Source organism: Mustela nivalis (genome assembly GCF_964662115.1).
Source record: "Mustela nivalis genome assembly, chromosome: 3".
NCBI lineage: Eukaryota > Metazoa > Chordata > Mammalia > Carnivora > Mustelidae > Mustela > Mustela nivalis.
The window spans coordinates 145,914,524-145,935,975 of NC_139022.1; the positions used below are offsets into that span (position 1 = coordinate 145,914,524).

Here is a 21,452-nt window from a genome sequence, read left to right on the forward strand (position 1 = left end):
GCAGCTTATCTAGTACATTTCAAAGCAATAAAATTCAGAAGCAGCATTTTCCAGGGAAAAGTGTTGAGTAGGAAAAATGTATCACAGGTGGAAATGTGTTTAAAAGGCAGGAAAGAGAGACTCATTTTTAAAGCTCAAACCACTGAGTCTTCTGGTATGGCATCTATAATTTCAACCAAATGGTTTATAAATTATTTTTAAAGCTCACAGAAGGGATTGCCGAGTAACAAAATACCTGAGAGGAGCTAAAAATTTCTTATCTTTGTAATAGAGGACTAATTTCCTATTATGTCATAGACTTTAAGGTGATCTTTTAAAGATTTATTTATTCATTTTAAAGCAAGAGAAAGAGTGCATGTGCACACGTGTACATGGCAATAGTAGGAGAGACAGAGGGAGAGAATCTTTGAAGCAAACTCTCTGTGGAGTCCAGTGAGGGGCTCGATCCAGGACCTGAGATCATGACCTGAGCCAAAACCAAGAGTTGGACACTTCACTGACACCCAGGCGCCTCTAAGGTGATGTTTTAGAACTCATTTTGAGATTCTGCGGTTTCGGTTACATTTTCTATATAACCCCAGGTGCATCAATAGTCTTTTCTGTTGATTTGATCCAGGCCAAAGTAGAAACGGTATTACTGAGCTGTACGAAAAAAGTCAATGCTAGTCAAAACTTTTATCTTTATTTCTTTTCTTCAGTTATTTATATTTGTCATATTTATTTGTCATATTTATTTCTTTATTTTTCACATGGAAGCAAAGAACTTTGTTTTGCACTGAACTGTATCTTTAAAAATTAGTTTACAAAAGGCTCTTGAGAAGCATATCTTTGAATATAGTGTATATTTTTGCCCTTGATTAAAATTTTAAATATTTTTCCTTTAGTAAAAACACCTAGAATGTATTTGTGACACTTCATGTCATTTAATGTAAGATCCCTTTCTAACCCACGGTTAGATTTAATGCTCACGCATCACGACTATACCAACCGGCAGAAATAAAATGGTTTTCTGTTATAAATGATGCTCGTATTTTCCCCTTCTCTCTATTCACTGGCACCCTACTTTCCTTTTCCCCTACTGCCAAGTTGAGTACTACACACTTCGTTTGGTTCAGATAACCAATTAATTTTATAAACTTGTATAAAAGTTTCAGGTATAAGTTGCATTTGGTAGGATTGTGTAGGCCACGAGTGACAGAAAGATCGCTCGATTCTTGGCAGTAAAAGGTTATCTAAGGAAAAGACAAATAGAAAATTATACTCAGTTCATGGCTCATTATCGTATTTGAACCATAACTATCATGTTTCTAGTTATTTATTGTACTTTTTCCTCATGTTTACTCCCATTCCCTTGCCTCCATCCCAAAGGCAAATATTCTCACTTATTTAATGTGGACTGCCACTTTAATGCCTAAACTTTTAATTTATGTAAATGGTTTTATGTTACATGTATCAAACTGTTTAACTTTTTTCTTGGCCCTACGATGTTAAGATGCTCTTTGCTTATCTATGTAAATTTTTACGGAATAGAGAGATGTGTGCTGCCATCCTAGGCCTGCTCTTAATTCACTTCATGACCTTAACTGAGCCATCTTCATTCTTTGTGACTAAGTTTCCACATTAATTTTTTTAATATAAAAAAAGGAGATTAAATTAGAATATTTCTTAGATTTTAGAAATAAACTATATCAAAAGAATGCTGGGTGCCTGGGTGGTTCAGTCGGCTAAGTGACTACTTTTGGCTTAGGTCATGATCTTGGGGTCCTGGGATTGAGCCCTGCACTGGGCTCTCTGCTCAGTGGGGTTCTGCTTCTCCCTCTCCCTCTGCGTGCACTCTCTCAACTAAATAAACAAAAATCTTTAAAAAAAAGAAAGAAAGAAAGCCATACATTTTGGATTGATAAATTTTATACACACACTGGGGGAGAAAATGTTGGGAAAAGAAGATGCAAACTACTTTGCTAGCTGACAGAGCTGGAGACCATGAGACATCAGAGAGGATAAGGGAATATAAGAGGGTACGTGGCAGTAACTGGTATTGGATCTTACTTAGCATTTAATGACATCCAAAAGGGCTGCCTTTATGACATTGCCTTCAGATTCTCATGGATGAGCCCAAGGTATATATCTTAGTCAGATTCTCCAAAGAAACAGAACCAATAGATAGAGAGGTGGAGAGATAGAGAGAGAGATAATAGATGAATAGAGGAGATTTATTACAAGAACTGGCTCACATGATCATGGAAGATGGAAGCTGAGAAGTCCCACCATTTGCCTTCTGCAAGCTAGAGAATCAAGAAAGCCAACAGTACAATTTCATCTGAGTCCAAAGACCTGAGCACCAGGGGAATCAATGGTATATACAACTCCCCGTCTGAGGTTGAAGGCCTGAGAACCGGGAGACCTGCTGGTGTAAGTCCAGAGTCTGAAGGCCCGAGAAACAAGGAGCTTTGATGATTAGGGCATGAGAAGGTGGAGGTCCACAGCTCAAGAAAGGAGAGAGAATTCACCATTCTCCTGGTTTCCTTCCTTTCAGGCCTAAGGTATTGGATGATTCTGCCTACTTGAGGGAGAGTGGATCTGTTTTATCCAGTCTACTGATTCAAATGCTAATCTCTTGCAGAAACACCCACACAGACAACACTCAGAATTAAAGCTGTACCAGCTCTCTGGGTACCCCTTAGCCCGGGCAAGTGAAAAATCACAGTGTTCAGTGTCAAACAAAGATCCTTGGGGTGTGCCATGGGAAGAGGTGAAGTGTCTTCCCACCACAAGCAGCCTGTAACAGCAGAAATAATAGGTCTTAAGGGTGGATCAGGGGCTTTTCCTAGATTGCCAGTGTGCAATTAGATAATCTTGGGGAAGCTTTCTATTCCAATGAAGGCAATTCATTATGAATTTGGGAATCAATGAAAATCTGTATATTTTATGACTAAGTTTTCATATAATATCTTGTGGAAAAAAGGAAGCACTATTAGCTGTGGTGAAAGGTAAGGGTTTGTAAACTAATGGTGACCTGAAATTCTTTTGTCTTCATGCACAGATGCATGTATGGTTTGATATCTAGCCTTTATTGTTAACACCTTAATATAACTTTATGTTAAATGCTATTCCGTATTAGAGATAAACCTATATGTTGGAAAAGAGAGAAAATTTCCCAAAGAAATAAAGGTTATAAATCTATTCATTAAAATATTTCAGACCAGATTCAGCTCTAAAATATTGGTATTCATTGAATTTTGCTTTATGTTTGCACTTAAGGTGTTACATTTACATTGGATCACAGATACTTATGTCTTCTGTGAGAGGACATTGCCCTAAAATTATAACCATCTTAAGGGGAGGAAATATTTTTAACAAGATTTGTTTAAAAATGGGGGGGGGTAGACTTTAATTAAAATTAAAATTCCCTTTAAATATGCCACATTTATACTACTTATTTGTTACATTCTGTAAAATGTCTGAGTTTCTGGTGATAAAAATTCCTGCCAAAAAGACTGTTATTTCCTAGAAATGTTTCCTTATGTTTAAAGTAAATGAATTTAGAATAGTTTCCAGAAGAGTCATCATCTACGCAAGGGACTCTTGACTACTTAAGCTGAAAACCACAGCCAGTAACTGTCTACACAGCTAAAAGAAAAATGTAGGGATCTGGGTCTATGGAAGCCACACTGGCTGTTTACACATGATAATAATTCAATTCTATGGTTTATTAGGACTGTACTAACATTTCCTAAAGGAGGGAGAATAACTGTGTTGAGTATGTCAATATTTATTTAAATAATTATCTCTTGAGTCGGGTATCCTTAAACAGTACAGAGTCACCATTATATTTATACTCAATAATTATTTTGTTCATTGTTTAATATTGGGCATTGTGCTAGATTCTTAGGGTTCAAAGGTAAATGAGATATAAAACCTTAAAAAGTCCTCTCCGTTTACCTCCTCAGTAGAGCCTGACATATTTTCTCCCCATCCACCCCACAGTCCCCAAGTACAACCCCGCCCATCTCTAGCCTGAACTGCTAGAATGTTCTCATTGATCTCAAAGCAGCCACTCCCAGGGCAGCCCCCTTAAGTCATTTTTTACGCTACAAAGTGATCAAGTGTAATGCCAGTTTGACGGTGTCCTTCCAGTTTTCAAAGTTAATGTCTTTTCATCATCCTTCACGAAAAGACCTAACCCTCTGACCTAGCCTACACAGTCCTGTGAGACCTCCTGCTTTGGACTGCAGCCTCGGCTTTGCTCTTTCTTTCCTTGTCTGTACTTCAACCACGTCGGACTATTCTATTTTAATTTCTTAAACATGCTATGCTCCTTCATATCTCAGACCCAGGCATGCTCTACCCTCTGCCTAGTGCATGAACACCAGGATCTCCTTCATTATTCTGTTCCAGTTTTGCTGTGGATCCTAGCTCAAAGAGCACTCTTTGAGGGAAATCCTTCCCTACCATGTCAGCTCCCGGGCTCACACATGCATAGTACCCCCTGCATTATTGCCCTCAAAGAAAGACTGATTATTTGTAATTATGGTTCATTCACTTATTTGATTGTATCTTTTTCCCTCATGAGACTGTAAGTTTTCATAAAAATATCTCTCATTGTTTTGCACTGTTGTTTCTTTTATACTTTGCTGGGTGCCTACCACCCTATACGCAATAGGAAGAGGAGAAGGAAGGAAGGAAGAAATCATCTTCTTTGCCCAGAAATTATTATTTTGTTATTGCTCTGTTTTGTTTTTGTTTCTGCTTTCAGGGTGAATGCTAAAACATGGATATGTTTCCTTGAAATGGACCAAATGGTATCACCCAATCAGAATACATATCAGACATTTAAAAATAACTAATTTTTTTGCTTCTAATTTTCTCAAGTTTCCTACAGGACTGAGGCCCTGGCTAAGCAATCTTATAATCACATTTATAAATGACTGCATTGATTTATGATATAGAAGTTAAAAATTATTAATCCCAGTTCTCTAACCTGAGGGTCAATGAACAGAATTGTGTAAACTTTATAAATCAAAAGCCCTTCATATCTCTCACAACAAATAAAAGGATTTTTAAGGAGTACATTCTGAGCCCAGACTTGAAAGTGAAAAGCCATTAATTCTGCTACTGGCTACGGCAGGGCCATGGAAAATTACAACTGGAAGGAAATTAGGAATCATTCAGGCAATAGTTTATGACCTTTATTTTGAAAATGATGCAACCTAAGAAGCTGAAGACCGCAAAGATATGTAGTGGTAGAACAAGTGATATGTTTCAGTCAGGACTTTCTGTTGTAAATAGGACAAAACCCACCCACACATCCTAGAGGGAAAAAAGATTTACTGGTTCCTGTCATTAAAAATTTGAAAGTAACGTATTTCAAGTACCACTTGATCAGACCAATATCAGCAAGACCTTGTTTCTCTCTCTCCATTTCTTGGATCTACTTTATGCTATCTTGGCTCCTTTCTCATATTCTCGGATTCTCGAATTCTTCCCTCATAGTTAAAAAATGACTATAGCTGTTCTAGCTCACTAGGATTTCAGGTCCATGTCTTGCAGGAAAGGGAGCTTCCCTCTCCATTTGCTCAAAATAAAAGTCCATGAAGGGGTCCTGGGTGGTGCAGTCGGTTGAGTACTCCACTCTTGCTTTTGGCTCAGGTCCTGATCTCAGGATTATGAGATTGAGCCCTGCATGTGGGGATGAATAAAAGGGAGAGATGGGAATTATGAGAATATTTGTGTGTTTCTATTTGGAGTGAGTGTGATAGGTGGTTAAGAAGAAGGGAACATTTTCATTTTGGTCCAATGACAGGGCTTAGAAGTAAATTCTCTGTCTCTTAGCTATGTTGTTATATCATTTATGATATGGAAAAAGTGAAAGGAGGAATGTGTGATGTATCACCTTATCTCATCAGGTATCAGGAGATTTAAAAGAAAATTATAAAGTGCTCTTTTCTTTTTTTTTTTTTAAGATTTTTTAAATTTTTATTTATTTGACAGAACACAAGTAGGCAGAGAGGCAGGCAGAGAGAGAGGAGGAAGCAGGCTCCCTGCTGAGCAGAGAGCCCGATGCGGGACTCGATCCCAGGACCCTGAGATCATGACCTGAGCCGAAGGCAGCGGCTTAACCCACTGAGCCACCCAGCGCTCTAAAGTGCTTTTTTCAAAATGAAGAATCATAATGCCCCCATGCTAATAAGAACACTCACTGTTAATCATTGGTAATTTAGAAATTTACAAATTACTCTAGATCCTGGTATATACTACCGGCATTACCTTGAAACAGCTGCTTAACCTTCCTTGGGATCATCTTAGATTCCTTAATCACATTATTATGGGGCTGAATTGTTTTCTCTCAAATTGTGCCCTACAAGATATTAGTGCTGGAACTGTGAGAAAAGTTTTCAGTGATCCAGTAGGTTTGAGAAACACTGAAGAAAAAGAAATTAAATCCAACTTCATAAGACACCTTCTTACAATCTTTACTATACAAATGAATACTGAAGGTCTCCAAGTATATTATATTCAGTGATTCCCAAACTCTTTTAACCATGAAATGTCTATAAAGGAACATTTCTCAGGAATAATGTGCTGTATAGATTGTCCTCTTGAGAAATGCAGGGCCATAATCTAAAAGTCCTTTTCTAATTCTGAAAGTTCTGTAAATCTAGTCTGGATTCTAAAATTTAGCGAATCTTAAGGAAGGGACAGACTCTTTTACCAAAAAATGAGGGTAAAAAGGTAATATACAAGTTATACTGTGACCTATGCAAGAAATAGTTTATCAATTACAAAAAGGATTTGATATAATTAACTCTGTGCCTTTTAAAGAATCTTCTCATAATTAAATTATAATAATATCTCATCCAAAGGTAGCAATCATTCTTCTAAAATACTGATTTGGGATAATATAGTGATATTCATATAATGAATAATTGGTAGTAGTTACAGCACGCTAAGGTATTTGCCGATACAAACTTTAAAATGGGTATAAACTCCACATTCATTTTCCCTGGATATATTAGTTGAAACTATTGAAATTACATACAAGTAAAATTGAGATTTTCTTTCTGAGAATTTTACTTATCAACAGATGAAATATTTAATGTTAAAACCGTTCCAGGCCTCAAATGATAATTAAAAATGTTCACTTTGGGGAGTGCCTGGCTGGCTCAGTCCATAGAGCACATGACTCTTTTTTTTTCTTTTTTTAAAGATTTTATTTATTTATCAGAGAGAGAGAGGGGGAGAGAGCGAGCACAGGCAGACAGAATGGCAGGCAGAGGCAGAGGGAGAAGCAAGCTCCCTGCTGAGCAAGGAGCCCGACATGGGACTCGATCCCAGGCAGCCGCTTAACCAACTGAGCCACCCAGGCGTCCCAGAGCACATGACTCTTGATCTCAGGGTCATGAGTTTGAGCCTCATGCTGGGTGTAGAGATTACTTAATTTTTTTTTTTTTATGTTCATTTAGGGGATTAGCCTTCACATGCATAAGTAATTCCTGTAAATGGGTAAAGATTCAGTTATAGTAAGTTACTACATTGGAGAAATTGCTTGTAAGTAAGAAAGAAAGATAAATAGATATTTCTAAAGGCAAAGGACAATGATAAACAAAAATGCTGGCCTATGAGGACATTAGATTCATCTGAATGCTGCATCATGATTCTCAAACAATATTAAAGTGACTTCCAGCAACAGCACTACCTCTTTTAAAATACTACTAGTTACCAGGTCACTAAAAAGCCAGCATGAGAGCACAGCTGACAGTCCCAGAGAGAAGGTAAAAAAAGATTTACTATTACTTTAGCCAGGAGTCACTGGATTCCAAAAGCACATAAAAGATTTTCCGACTTGGCAACATGATGTCTGGTTTTCCAGCTTTAAAGTATTACCCAATAAAACATGGACAAGTTTCAGTGTGAATCTGAATTTCCTCTTCCTATACTCTCCCTTTCTCTGGTTTCATTTCCTTGCCCCTTCAACTGCCAACAATGGTCTCCACCTCTCACTTCCCCCATGACTGCTCTTTTCTGAAGCAGAGATTTTAAGAGCTAACTTTTCTCCCATTTGTTCTGAGTTCTGCGTTTTACCTGGTTATAGCAGCCTTTGCTTCGAAATTACCTCATAATGCTCTGTACACTGTAGGCTACTTGAAAAGATTTTCTTCATTGCTTTTTTCTTTCCCTGCTCAGTTTTTTTTTTTTTTAAGATTTTATTTATTTATTTGACAGACAGAGATCACAAGTAGGCAGAGAGGCAGGCAGAGAGAGAGAGAGAGAGAGAGAGGAGGAAGCAGGCTCCCCGCTGAGCAGAGAGCCCGATGAGGGACTCGATCCCAGGACCTTGGGATCATGACCTGAGCCAAAAGCAGAGGCTTTAACCCACTGAGCCACCCAGGCGCCCCATCTCTGTTCCGTTTTGATATGATGGGATGGTCATCTCAAGCAGCATGCTAATAATTATCTAGGGAGCCCTCCCTTGCATCTACCATCTTCAAGTGGCAGATAGGTTGGTTTGGTTTTTTGTTTTGTTTTGTTTTGTTCTGTTTTTTCCCTTCAGGGAAAGTTTCTTTAACTATGAGGCTCAGTTTCATACCAGATACAGAAATTTTAAAACTTCATTGTGATCATTGGAACAAGAACACTGAGGCTATTCGGCTACCTACCCATAAAGAGTCTACCTCTAGCCAAACTGTAGTCACCGTGAACCTACAGGTATTTGTAGGCAAAAATCCTCACATGTAAAAATTTCAAAATATCATTCCATGAAAAGTTTACCTCATTCTGTTTTCTCTGTTTATTTGTTCAAAAAGAGTAAAACCAATCAAATATTCCTGAGTGGCAGATGTGTCACTCCCCATGGGATCACCCCCTTTCACCACTTCAGGGCAAATCTGCAGCAGCAAGTGCCCTATGGCATAGCCTCCCTTCTTGTCTCCTATACGAGAGCCCACCTCCAGTGTACACTTAATCTTACTGTTTCTTATTTCTAAGTGCTGCATCGTTTCTTGCGCCCACCTTTCCTGCTTCACCTTGCTTCATACCAGTCCTATCTTACCTGAGCTTCAGTTCAGTCACAATGAATTTCTCCATGTTTTCTGGAGATGCCCAGCTATGTGTGTGTGTGTGTGCGCGCGCGTATGTGTGTGATGACTTCGTCATCTGTTCCTTCATCCTTACCCTTTACTCTGTCTGAAGAATTCCTAGTCATCACTCTCGTGTCAAGTTTTACCTCCTCCACAAAACCTTTTTCTGTTTCCCCTACATGAGTTACCTCCACCCTCATCTATACCTCTTTCGCCCTCTTATGTATTTCTTCTTCATATTCTATTCTATCAGTGGATTTATGTTTCTCTTCTGTACACTGTGCTTGAGAGCCTATGCCGGTGATCAGGAAGGTCATAAATGACACTCCCTTCTCCCTGCCTATCCAAACCAACTGACAAGCACAGAATTCAAGCAGACAGAAGTCAATGTAGCACCCTTTTAGTTAATGAAAGTGATATAAGGGCATATGGTTCAGACCTGTGGGCCAAGTGGGCTTTTTAATATTTTGCCTCTCGAGTACATGTGCTCATATAACAGGCAGCATGAGCTGACACAGGAATAGAGCCTCACTGACAAGCTCACTATTTGGCCAGAAGCAAGTAGAAATCTATGTTCCCTGCAACCAGACAGACAGGACAAGAAAGAGACTGAAGCATCCTGCCAGCTCCTCCTTCCAAACCCATCAGTCAACAGAGGGGTTGGGGTGGGGGTGGGGCAGACAGGAAACTGCAAAGTAAACTACTACACAACACTTTATCACTTAGAATTTTAATACTTGTGAAAGGGCTCATTTAGACTTATTTATATCTTTTGCAATATACTTCTAGTGTATATATATTTCAAAATATAAGTGAAATAAACTGGCTAAGCTTTTCTCCATAGCTTTTTCACATTTCAATTTTAATTTTTGGAATCACTTCTCTCCTCAGAGTTACCAGTAGCCATGTTTTTCTACTTAGTAGTGTCCTCTGTTCCATCAAGATCATTGATAATAAAGCGTTTCTTTTAAATGCAGTCTGATGTCATTTTCAGGATTCTCTTGCAAACCACTGATGCCTATTCCACAAATTCTGATGGGCAGGCAATGGTAATTTCAACCGTGACATGACTGCTCCCTGGATTACAGCCATTGGAAGACAGTACCCAATTTCACAGCTGTTCGACGTTGGCAGGAAAGTCTATGCTGGAATCAATGAAATACAGTAAATATCAACTCTGTTACAAAGCCTGTGTTCATTTTCTCGTGGCTGCTCTAGCAAACTGTCACAAATTTAGTGACTTAAAACAACACAAGGTTATCATCTTACAGTTGTTAGATCAGAAGTGCAATGATGGTCTTACTGGGCTGAAATCAAATGGTCAACAAGAGCATTCTTTCCTGTGAGCTCTAAGAAAGAATGTGTTTTCTTGCCTTCTCCAGCTCCCAGAGGTCTCCCTTGCCTATTGGCTTTGTTTAATCCCCTTTCTTCCATCTTTAAGGCCAGAAGCACAGCATCTCTCTGATCCTCCTTCCATCAGGACATCTCCTTCTCTGACCACAGTCGGGAAAGTTCTTCCACTTTTAAGGACCCCTATGACTAGATGGAACCCACCCAGATAATTGAAGATAATCTCTCTATATCAAGATGCTTAGTTTAATCACATCTGCAAAGTGTCTGTTGTCAAACAAGTAAACATGTGGGCACCTTTAGGGGGTGGTGGGTAGGTCTGCCTACCACAGACCTTACTCACTTTCTACTGTCTGTTCCTTATATTTATGCCTCTTTAAGGAACAAATTTGTCTTTGATCTGTATCCTCCATGTCTGGCACCAAGCTGATGCACAGTAGGTTTGCTGAATATTCAAACAAACAAACAAAAAGAAATGGGGAATGTTCTTACTCATTTCTATTAAAATAAGAAGTGACATCTGCAAAGGAATGAGTTATGAGTAAACATAACACATGATATGAAAGGCTAGAAGCGTGGGGCTTTTTAGAGTTTAGGTTGTACATTCATTCAAGAGCCTTGTGATAGGAGTCTAGATATTGTACAGATTTTGAGAAATCTATGTATGTCACTTAGAGGTTTAGAGATTATTCTGTCCAAAGAATATTTATTGAAGAATTATAAGCAGGAAAGAAGAAGGACTGAATTAAATTCAAAAAATTAGTTCAATTATGATACAAAATGTGATCTGAGAACTAGAGACTGGGGTTGGAAAGTTTATAGTTCCTGCTGTAATTCTAGGGGGCCTTCAAAGTCAGAGGATATTTAGAATGTAGATCTTCTGATTTGAAGAGTTACACTTTGTTCCCATTGCCCTAACATTTTCCTGGTTTTTCTAGAACATTTAAAATCGTGCCCAGACTTCTATTCTGCTCATTAGGATGTGATTATATAGAATTTTCTAGAACACATGTCCGATGATTAGTATATAAATGCTCAGATTTTTCCAAGCAAGTTTAATCAATTAATTTTTACAAGGCTCTTTTTAACTTTCTGAAAGCCAACTCATAGAGCCTTCCCCTCTGAAATCAAAGAACTGTAACAGAAGAGGCAGGAGAAATGAAGGAGGCAGACTTTCCCTGATGTTGCTGTCTTTGAAGAAGGAGGCCACAAACCAAAAAATGTGGGTAGAATCCAGAAGCTGGGAATGGCCCCAGCTGAGAGTCCTCAAGGAAAGGGATGTAGAGCCACCAGAACGAAACCCAGCCTTGATTTCTGTCTTGTGAGATTTGAAGCAGAGAAACCACCTAATCTATAGAACTGTGAGGGGGACTGCTTGGGTGGCTCAGTGGGTTAAGCATTCGCCTTCGGCTCAGGTCATGATCTCAGGGTTGTGGGATTGAGCCCCACATGTGTATCCTGCTCAGAGGGGAATCTGCCTCTCTCTCTTCCTCTTCCTCTACCTCTCCCCCCTGCTTGGGCTAGCTTGCTCTGTCAAATGAATAAATAAAATCTTAAAAAAAGAACTGTGAGATAATAAAAGGTTGCTGTTTTAAGCCATTAATGTCTGGTGATTTTTTTATGGCAGAAATACAAAACTAATACTAGCACTATAAGTGTTAAGATAATTAAATAAATGTAAGTTTTCAATTTAACTATAACTACCCATGACATAAAATTTTTCTATTTCTTCTTAAATTGCTTCTTTCTTACTCTTTACCAAACTAATTGAACTAACTGTTCAATGACAGATTTGTAAATCTCTTCCCTACTAAATCTTAATGAACTTTGGGTATACCCAGACTAGTATCCCATTCCACGGCCTCAAACCCCTCCCATCCTAATCCAGATATTGTATTTTAAAAAAAAAAGGTTACATAGCAATTAAAAATATGGGATTTGTTCCTGGATTTTCCAATAGGACTGTTTCTCATTATATGCCCTAGTTACTTCTGCTTCTTGTAACACTGAAAAACAAGTCCAAGTACAATTGAGAAGTTAGGGTCCTTCACAACCTGCTACAAATTGATTTTATTGACTCTATGTAGGCAATAGGTTACTCCCATGTCTCCCATGTCCAGCTGCATTACAGATACTCTGCCAAAGTTCCAAGGCTTTCCCTAAAGGAAGGCAAGCGCTGCCATTGACTAGAAGAAGAAAACAGAGAGGCTAATTTGTAATACCTATGACTGAGTGAAGACCAAAATGAAGTCTTTGAGAACTAGGAAGATACAGAGTAAATAACTTCAAGACCACTGGTAAGGCCAGGGAAATCATGAATAACCCAGATGGGAGAATGAACAGTCTTCCTGCTGCCTAGAAGGATGGTAGGTCTTCCTTCCCAACCCATCACCTTGACTCCCTCCTTCAGCACCTCTTACAGTGCAGTGAAAACCTAATGATTTGCCCATCCACTGAGGGGACAATGATGGGAAAAGTCATCATCAGTCCCTCCATAGTCAGGTAGAGTATTCCAAAAATTAAAACTTCAACCAATAATTTACTCCCTCACTGTGATGCTCCCTCTTTTCTCTGGAACACATGCTACAATTCTCTGTTATTTCAGATATACATCTGAATAGCCTTTGAGAGGTATATATTTCCTTTTTTACCATGACTCCTCTTGGTTTCTAACATATATCTTCTCTCCTTTTGAATGTATATTTCATCTGTTCACTACTACTCTCTTATCAACTTGAATTATTTTTCAAATGTATGTTTCTTTGCATTTGAGTACAAGGGACTCCTTCCCTTTGTATATGAAAATAATTTCTGAATCACAAGAGGTTGAGCCATTTTCCTGATGGGTAAAGAACTGAGGTGGGGTTGTCCCCAGATGCGAGTTCAAAGAGGTTCACCTCAGCTATTCCTGAGTGGATATACTGCGGATATATTACAAATTATGTTTCACAACTCTTCTTAATAAATGTGCCACTTCCACATCTTCCTGAATCTACTATTCTTCAGCTTTATCCTTCAGCTCTTTGTTCAACACTAGTTTTTTTATTTTCTTAAACAGACTATAAAAGACCTAGAATTTGAGCAGAATAAAAGACACAATTGGTTTGAAAGATCAAAATGTCCCAGCTTCACAAGATGTGCCATGTTGGAGGGTTCCAAATGAAAGCAAGGTTGAGAAGAAGTCAGAGTGAAGATTAATATTTTGATACTGATTATCTAACCCAGCACAGATCAAGGAATCCTTTTTTTTTTTTTTTTTATCAATGACCAGGACTATGGAGAAAGGAATGAGACAAATGAGTCTCTTTCTTCAGGCTTAAAATTTATGGGGCACAAAAAAACCTCAAAAATATAAACAATATTTTGATGCAGTATTTTTAAAGATAATTAATATAAAAAATCAATGGTGAACAAGTTATCAAAATCTGAAATAAAAACATCATGGATAGGAGTGCCTAGGTGGCTCAGTCAGTTAAGCATCTGCTTTCAGATCAGGTTATGATCTTAGGGTCCTAGGATTGAGCCCCATGTTGGGCTCCCTGCTTGGTGGGGAATCCGTTTGTCCTTCTTCCTCTGCCTGTCCTCCCCACTCATGGTCTCTCTCAATCTCTTAAATAAATAAATAAAATCTTAAAAAAAACAACCCACCAGGGATATTTTATTACCCTAGTAGCACAGCAGGGATACTCTTGGGAAATACAGGGTCAAGGAGCAGAGGAAGGATTTCTTGGTTACCTGTTGATCACTTACATGTGGCAGGCACTGTTCTAGACACAAAGAACACAGCAGTGAGCAAAGCATTGCAGTACTGTTCTCATGACGCCCACATGAAGTCTTTTACATTATAGTGGGGGAAACAGAAAACAAGTTAAAATTAAATAAACTGGACACAAGTAATAAAGTCAAGAAGAAAAAGCAGGAAACAGAAATAAGACGAATGACAAATTCTGATAAAGTAGCATCTGAGAAGCTGGCATTAAAGTAAACACCTGAAGAAGAAGAGGGACGAGCCATACAGAGCAGAAGTTCTTCAGGCCAAAGGGATAGCAGAGGCAAAGGTCTAAGGTGGGAGCTTGCACACCCTGTTCCAGGAACTGCAAGGAAGGCCAGTTTGGTTCCACAAGCCAGTGGTCAAGGGGGAAGAGTAGTAGTTGAAGTGACGCATAATGGGGTGAGGGGCACCCTCACGTAGGGCCTTAAGTCACACAGGACACACCTTTTACTCCAAGTAAGATGACAAGCCCTCTAGAGGAGCTGACCAGGGAAGTGACATACATGATCTGACTCACTTTCCAAGCCACACTGTGCAAATAAAATCGATCCCTATCACCAATTTATTAATCTCCAAGTACTTCTTTCACATGGTTAGAAAATGAAGGAAAAATAGTTGACTCTGTGGAAGGCCAGGGGTTATATTCCTGGGCTGTGAAACCGGGCCTGTGTCCAGTCTCATCACGGGTTTAAGGCAAAGTAAGAATAAAATTTCACAAACCTATCTTCATGTCCTATCAAAAGAGTCACCATGCACTGAATCAATAAGCCTTACTTTTAAATGTATAGTTAGAGATAGATACAGATATAGATGTAAGTGTAGATAGATTTGTACTTGTAGATGTGGATATGGACATAAACATGGATATATTTAATAGCAATATATTTTGTAATTATAAACTAATAATGTCCTAATTACAGAAGATTTTTAAAAAGATTTTCTTTCATCTGTTTGCTGAATATTTGGAAAGCATTCATGTCTTCCTTAACCAAACATGAGAATGCATGTGACACAAAGAACTTAAGGAAGAAGAAGACAGATCCTTGTGTGTGTGTGTGTATGTGTTTCTATTATTAAAAGCTGGCATAGAATTTTATAATATTCTCTGCTTCAAATAGAAACTGCTTTGCTATTCATTAATACTTTTTCTACATTTTCTAATTTATACTGGAATTTGTGAAGCAAGAAGCATTTTACATGTTGGAAGGATGCCTTGTTTACTAATATTGCTATGTCAAATGGTCATCAAGATTGGTAGCAGACAGCTGCTGATAATGTATAAACAGGGAGTCAGGCCTTTGGATGCCAAATCCTACCCTCCCTTGTATGAAGACAAAGGCTATTTTTATGGAAATCAACAAAAGCTTTCCCCCAACCCTGACTTCTAACAAAAGGCATCTAAGGGCAGAATCTGCCATTAATTTCTGTTTCATTTGTTTGGAAGAGAGCAAAATAGTGAAACAAAATGAGAAGTGCCATTTGCCAAGCTGGTATTCAGCCAGTAAAGCTTTAGCTTGGCCATAATGGTTGCCTGAAGCTGGCACCCAGCCTAGCTGTTCAGTGCCCCATCCTGATGGAATGTTGCCCTCGCTTTCCTGGGATATAAATGCTTTGACTGTCAACTCTGGGATCGAGAATTGAACGGGCTTTTCTTTTTCTTGTTTCTAAAATCTAGGTCAGAGTAGCAGGGAAGATATAAGGGATTTCCAAAAAAGACAGAGACAATGCAGAACTCGTAAATACTTTCCCCTCTCCTTTTTTCTTCCAAAACAAGGGCAATAAAGCTAGCAGAGTTCACAAAAGATTATTAATATTGTTAATAAAATTACAACAAGGTAATAAGATTTAATAATAGATTAATGCAATTTAGTGATATACTGGATAAATAAATTACGTGTCTCCCAGAATGAATCACGGCCAAGCCATAGAAATATTAAGCAATAAACATTTTGATGGGCAATTCTCACAGCAGCCCCTAGAAAACACTTTCTATTTCCTATTAGACATATTTCCCTATTCTTAGAGTATAGTTTAAAAAGGGTAATTGCTGGGGCGCCTGGGTGGCTCCGTGGGTTAAGCTGCTGCCTTCGGCTCGGGTCATGATCTCAGAGTCCTGGGATCGAGTCCCGCATCGGGCTCTCTGCTCAGTGGGGAGCCTGCTTCCTCCTCTCCCTCTGCCTGCCTCTCTGCCTGCTTGTGATCTCTCTCTGTCAAATAAATAAGTAAAATATATTTTTTAAAAAGGGTAATTGCTCTGAATTCTACTTCTGCCATTCCTTCAACTCACTATCAACCTCCATTTAAATACCCTATCACAAAATAAAACTTCCAACATCACTCTGGATCTTTACCTCTTTGTGTATCATCATGTTTCTTTTACAATTTACAAATGGAAAATATCACTGAGTACTTTTTACCAACTATGATTTTATATTTTTACCTATGTGAAGCAATACTAGTAAAGAAAGCACAACAAGAAGTTAGGATTTCATCCAGCTGGCTCACTTTTCTATATCGTGGCCTGGCTCAAATCTCAGCATCCAACAACTTCTAAGTGATAAAATGTGGCTTTCTACTGATTTCCATATTAACCTATTCTGATTACATCCAGATAGATTTTTTTTTTTTAATCTCTGAAATATTCCTGGTGGTAAGACATAGTAACACTACAATAGCATTTTCTATGACAATAGATTCTTGTCAATAGTCACTTTTTCCCAAATCACATTTGAGCTTCTCTACCACATTTTCCCACAGAATGAGAGAAATCCCAATAGAGATTCCTTTGACATTCTGACTCTTCAAATGTGCCATATATGAATTTGGGTAGTAACTGGTCATTTTTAGAAACCTGCAAACTTCACAAAAGGAAATATTCCATTGTCACAGGGTTGCCCAAGCTGGCTCTGATTCAAGACTACAGAATTCCCTTCTGTCATGATTGTTGTTGTCATCAGTAGGAATCAGAGGATTTCTTTTATAGGTATTAGATGGCAAGACTCAGGAAGTAAGGTACAGGCATGAATTATTCTGAGCATCACAGAAACAGTAATCTAGCAGTGTATAATGAGAAAGTGAGGGGCTGTATGAACTGAGTTGTGTCATCCCCCTCAGATTCGTATGTTGAAGCCCTAACTCTCAGCATGACTGTATTTGATATAGGTTCTTTAAGAAGCGAGCCCTAAGCCAGTATGACTGGTATCCTTATAAGAAGAGACACCAGTAGGCAGGCAACAGAGAAAAGGCCATGTGAAGACATAGCAAGAAAGAGGCCAGCTATAAGCCAAAAAGGCCTCAGGAGAACCAAACCTATGGACATGTTGATCTTAGACTTCCAGCACCCAGAAGTGTTCTGGAAACACTCTACTGTGGCAAAACACAGAGGTCTCTTCAGAGGTCTCAGCTCTTCCTTTTATTTTACAATTTTAGTCAAGTATATCACTTGGCCCTTAATGATTCAGAGTAAAGAACATGCCTACAAATGTATGGCCTATTTCAAATGTTTGCATTCATATGTAACACATCCTTCTGTTATCTAAGTTAAAGCCAGGAAAGATGCTCCACAGACATGCTTTTTTATCATAAGATTGAGCCTGGTGTTTTTTTCTGAGAGTTGAAGTCTGGATTGCTGTAGGTACTCCTTCCTGAGGTCAAACCATCTCAAAGTCTTTTTCTTCCCTTCCACTTCCTTAGAATCTGACCTTTTCCCTTCTAGCTTACCTTCTCCCATCTCCCACTCCCTTGATCCAACAATTGCCATACACAAAGCAGCAAATGGAGGCAGAATGATAGAAGTCTGAACTATAGCAACTATGGGCAGGATGAAGGAGAGAAGGTCTAGAAGAAGCAATGTTTCTTGTCAAACAAGAGTGGCAATTTGTGGCTCCTGAAGAGAGTAAGACTAAGCCTGATGTCTTGATGCAGTTCAGGAGCAAGGAATATAGTATAGAGAGTTCTCCAATTAACCTCTGCGAAGCTTGGGACTCGTAACAGGTGAACCATAAAGAGAAGGAACTTGAACACTGAGAGAAGAAAGGACTAACCCTTCTTCAGGATTCCATGTATAAGCTTGACCAGCTAACAGGATGGTCCTGTTGTAATGGACTGTATAGTACACTCTACCTTCTTTGGTAACTTACATAGTGCCTTAATGTTCTACTGCAGATTTCTAGTCTAAGCTACTTGCCACCTTGACCTACAAGAGTGAATCTTAAGAATTCTCATTACAAGGAGAAATGTTGGGGTGCCTACATGGCTCAATCGGTTAAGAGGCTGCTTTTAGCTCAGGTCCTGGGATGGAGCCAGTGGTGGGGCTCTCTGCTTAGCAGGGAGCCTGCTTCTCCCTCCCCTTCTGCTGTTCCCCCTGACTGGGCTCTCTAGCTTGCACTTTCTCTCTCTCAAATCAATCAATCAATCAATCAAATCTTTAAAGAAAACAAGGAGAAATATTTTCCTTGTTTTTTCCCTTTTTCTTTTCATTGTATCTATATGAGAAGACAGATATTAGCTCAACATATTGTGTTAATCATTTCACACTACATATAAATCAAATCATCATACTTTACACTTTAAATTTATATAGTGATATGTCAATGATTTCTCAATAAAACTAGAAAAAGTGATAGTGATAAAACATTTATGAAAAGTTGAACACAAATCAAATAAAGGAGAAATGGGCCTTCCTATGTTTGTCTGTCCAGGCTCCGGACCTCCACTGTGGATAAAGATGGAGGACCTCCGTGATAATTAGAACCAGGGCCCATTGCTCATCAAGGAAACAGGCCAAGAAGGACAGAATAGAAACTTCATCCTCATCCATTTCAGGCAAGATTAAGTGTAGAAATATCTGTGTCATCAGCCAGGGAGAGCTTGACACCAGTTTTAATTGGAAGTAAACAGAGAGCTGTAGAGGAAGGGCAGGCTGACTGGTCAAATGGGAAGCTTTGATCAGATTTCATTAGGTCATCTCATGCAGAAACAGGCTAAAATTTACAATCAGACCAACAGTTTCTCTCAGAGTGGACCAAAAAAGTATCTAATATATATTTCATATAACAGAAACTTACCAGCATCTAAGTTTCCTTAGCTTTAAAATGAGATAAATGGTCTTCTTCTTTTGCAATTCCCATAGAGACATTTTAATAAGATACTTCCTCTGATATCTGTTAAGTTCCTTTGAAGGAAAACAGAAGGAAATAGAAGACATTGTTAAAGTTAGAAGACTATTTGTTGTTGATCTGCTTTATAACATAATATCTGAAAAGCTCCCCTACCTCCATGCCTTTAGGCAGAGAATTTAACCTAACTTTTCTAAGTAATGTTTTGGTATGCAAAGCAAAAACAAAGCTCTACCTCTTAACTGAATCATGAACTCATTCACATTTTAGTTCAAATGAAAAAAGCTAAAGCACTTACTAAGAGAGTAATTGATGTCAAGCTAGCTGTCCTAGGTTATCCTAAAATTTGAGTATATACTAGGAAAATAGAATTTAAATTTATTTCTCTAATAATGCAAAATCTTTATTAGTTTTCAATGAGACATTCTTTAGGGGGGGAAAAAAAAAACAACCAAAACCACTATTAGGTCAGACTGCTGAATGCGAACAAACTAAATAGATTGCTTTCAGGCTCAAAAGAATGAGACTTTTCTTAGGACCTAATTAGCTTTCTTTTTTAAGTCCAGGGGATCTGCTCAGAGTCAGGCCACCTCTTCAAAGCAGGCCCAGCAAACTCACATTATACAAGGTCATAATCAGTAGACAGAGTTTCTAAGCACGTCAAGTCATATTTTCTTTAGAGGTACAGGAAATGGAGTAAAGTCAAAGAGTACAGGTTACTCCACAGGCCAGCAAACAATTCTGCCAATTACTCCCGGGGGTAGTCCAGCACCCCTGAAAGAGTCTGCCCATATAATTACTAGTGACACAAGCATTTGCTTCAGTCAAGTTGACTTAAGGACCTAACTGAAATAGTCACTAAGCTGTACGAGCAAATACTTCCTTTCATTTGCATTTTTAACATAAAAGATTCACGTAGAGTCTTTCATCTGTGCAATCAATTTATAAATGGTTCATACTTCTTTAAAACGTAGGTAAAGCAAGTACTTTCTCTTTTAGATAAAAACAAAAATGGATATTTACATTTTATTTTAACCATTAATTCTAGATACAATGCCACAACGTTCAGCAATCACTGAAATTAGTGTATTTGCTTTCTTCTTCCTTTTTTGTAACTGATTTTCAAAAGGCAAGTACTTTGAAAAATAATGAAATATTACAACTAGACACTTACAAACTGTCAAATCATATCCAATAGATAATGTTTCAAAAGGTTATGAATAATATAAATTTTAAAAAAGAATCATATTCAATGCATTAAGGATATTCAGTGGTACAGGGAATCCAAGATGATTCTTAGGGAAAGCAAATATTATATTTTTATTTACTTTTAAAGATTTTATTTATTTATCTGAGAGAGTGAGCAAGAGAGAGTGCAAGCCAGGGGTGGGGGAGGTAAAGGGAGAAGAAGACTGTCCACTGAGCAGGGATCCCAGGACCCTGGGATCATGACCTGAGCCAAAGCCAGACACTTAAGCGACTGAGCCACCCAGGAGCCCCCAAATTGAAAAGGTTAAACAGGGGAAAAAAAACAAAACAAAACAAAAATCTCTTCTCTAATTCTTTTTTCTGGGTTTTCATATATCAAACTGATACACAACTTATATACTTATACTTATGTACTTAGTTAAATGATATATATTAAGTGCATTCTCACTTGAGGTTTTGTTCAGTAAAAGGAAGGTTTATCATAATTTTTCTTGTAGCAACATCGACTACCATATACCTTTTCTCACACTCTGCCTCAAAGTGATGGGACGCTTATTGTGTTAATTTCCTACTGCTGTTTACCACAGCACAAAGGTAAGGGCGAAATCAACTTCCCATTAATTTTCATGGTTTCATAGGTCAGAATCTGGGCTGGCTCCATGGGTCTTTCTGCTCTGGATCCCATGAGGATATTATCAGTTGTGTCAGCTCATTGTCTCAACATCTGCTTCTAAGCCCATTCAGGTCGTTGTCAGTATCCAGGTCCTTGTGGTTATAGAACTGAGATGCCATTTCTTTGCTCATTGTTGGCTGGGGCCGCCTTCAGCTCCTAGAGGCTTCTCTGCCTCGGACCAGTGACAGTACACTCAGTCCTTCTCCTGCCTGGAGTCTCTCTTGTGCATTTCTCACTGACTGCCATCCTCTTCT

At 38.5% G+C, this 21,452-nt stretch overlaps 1 protein-coding gene across 2 annotated transcripts in view; it reads right to left on the minus strand.

The window, feature by feature from the left end:
• LOC309860793 (uncharacterized protein) overlaps positions 1-21,452 on the minus strand; it is a 190,549-nt gene that overhangs the window by 34,270 nt on the left and 134,827 nt on the right. For both annotated transcript variants that reach the window (XM_082723250.1, XM_082723251.1), the window contains exon 3: positions 19,266-19,372. In XM_082723250.1, coding sequence (XP_082579376.1) covers positions 19,266-19,372 — 107 coding nt within the window. The remainder of the gene's footprint in view (positions 1-19,265; positions 19,373-21,452) is intronic.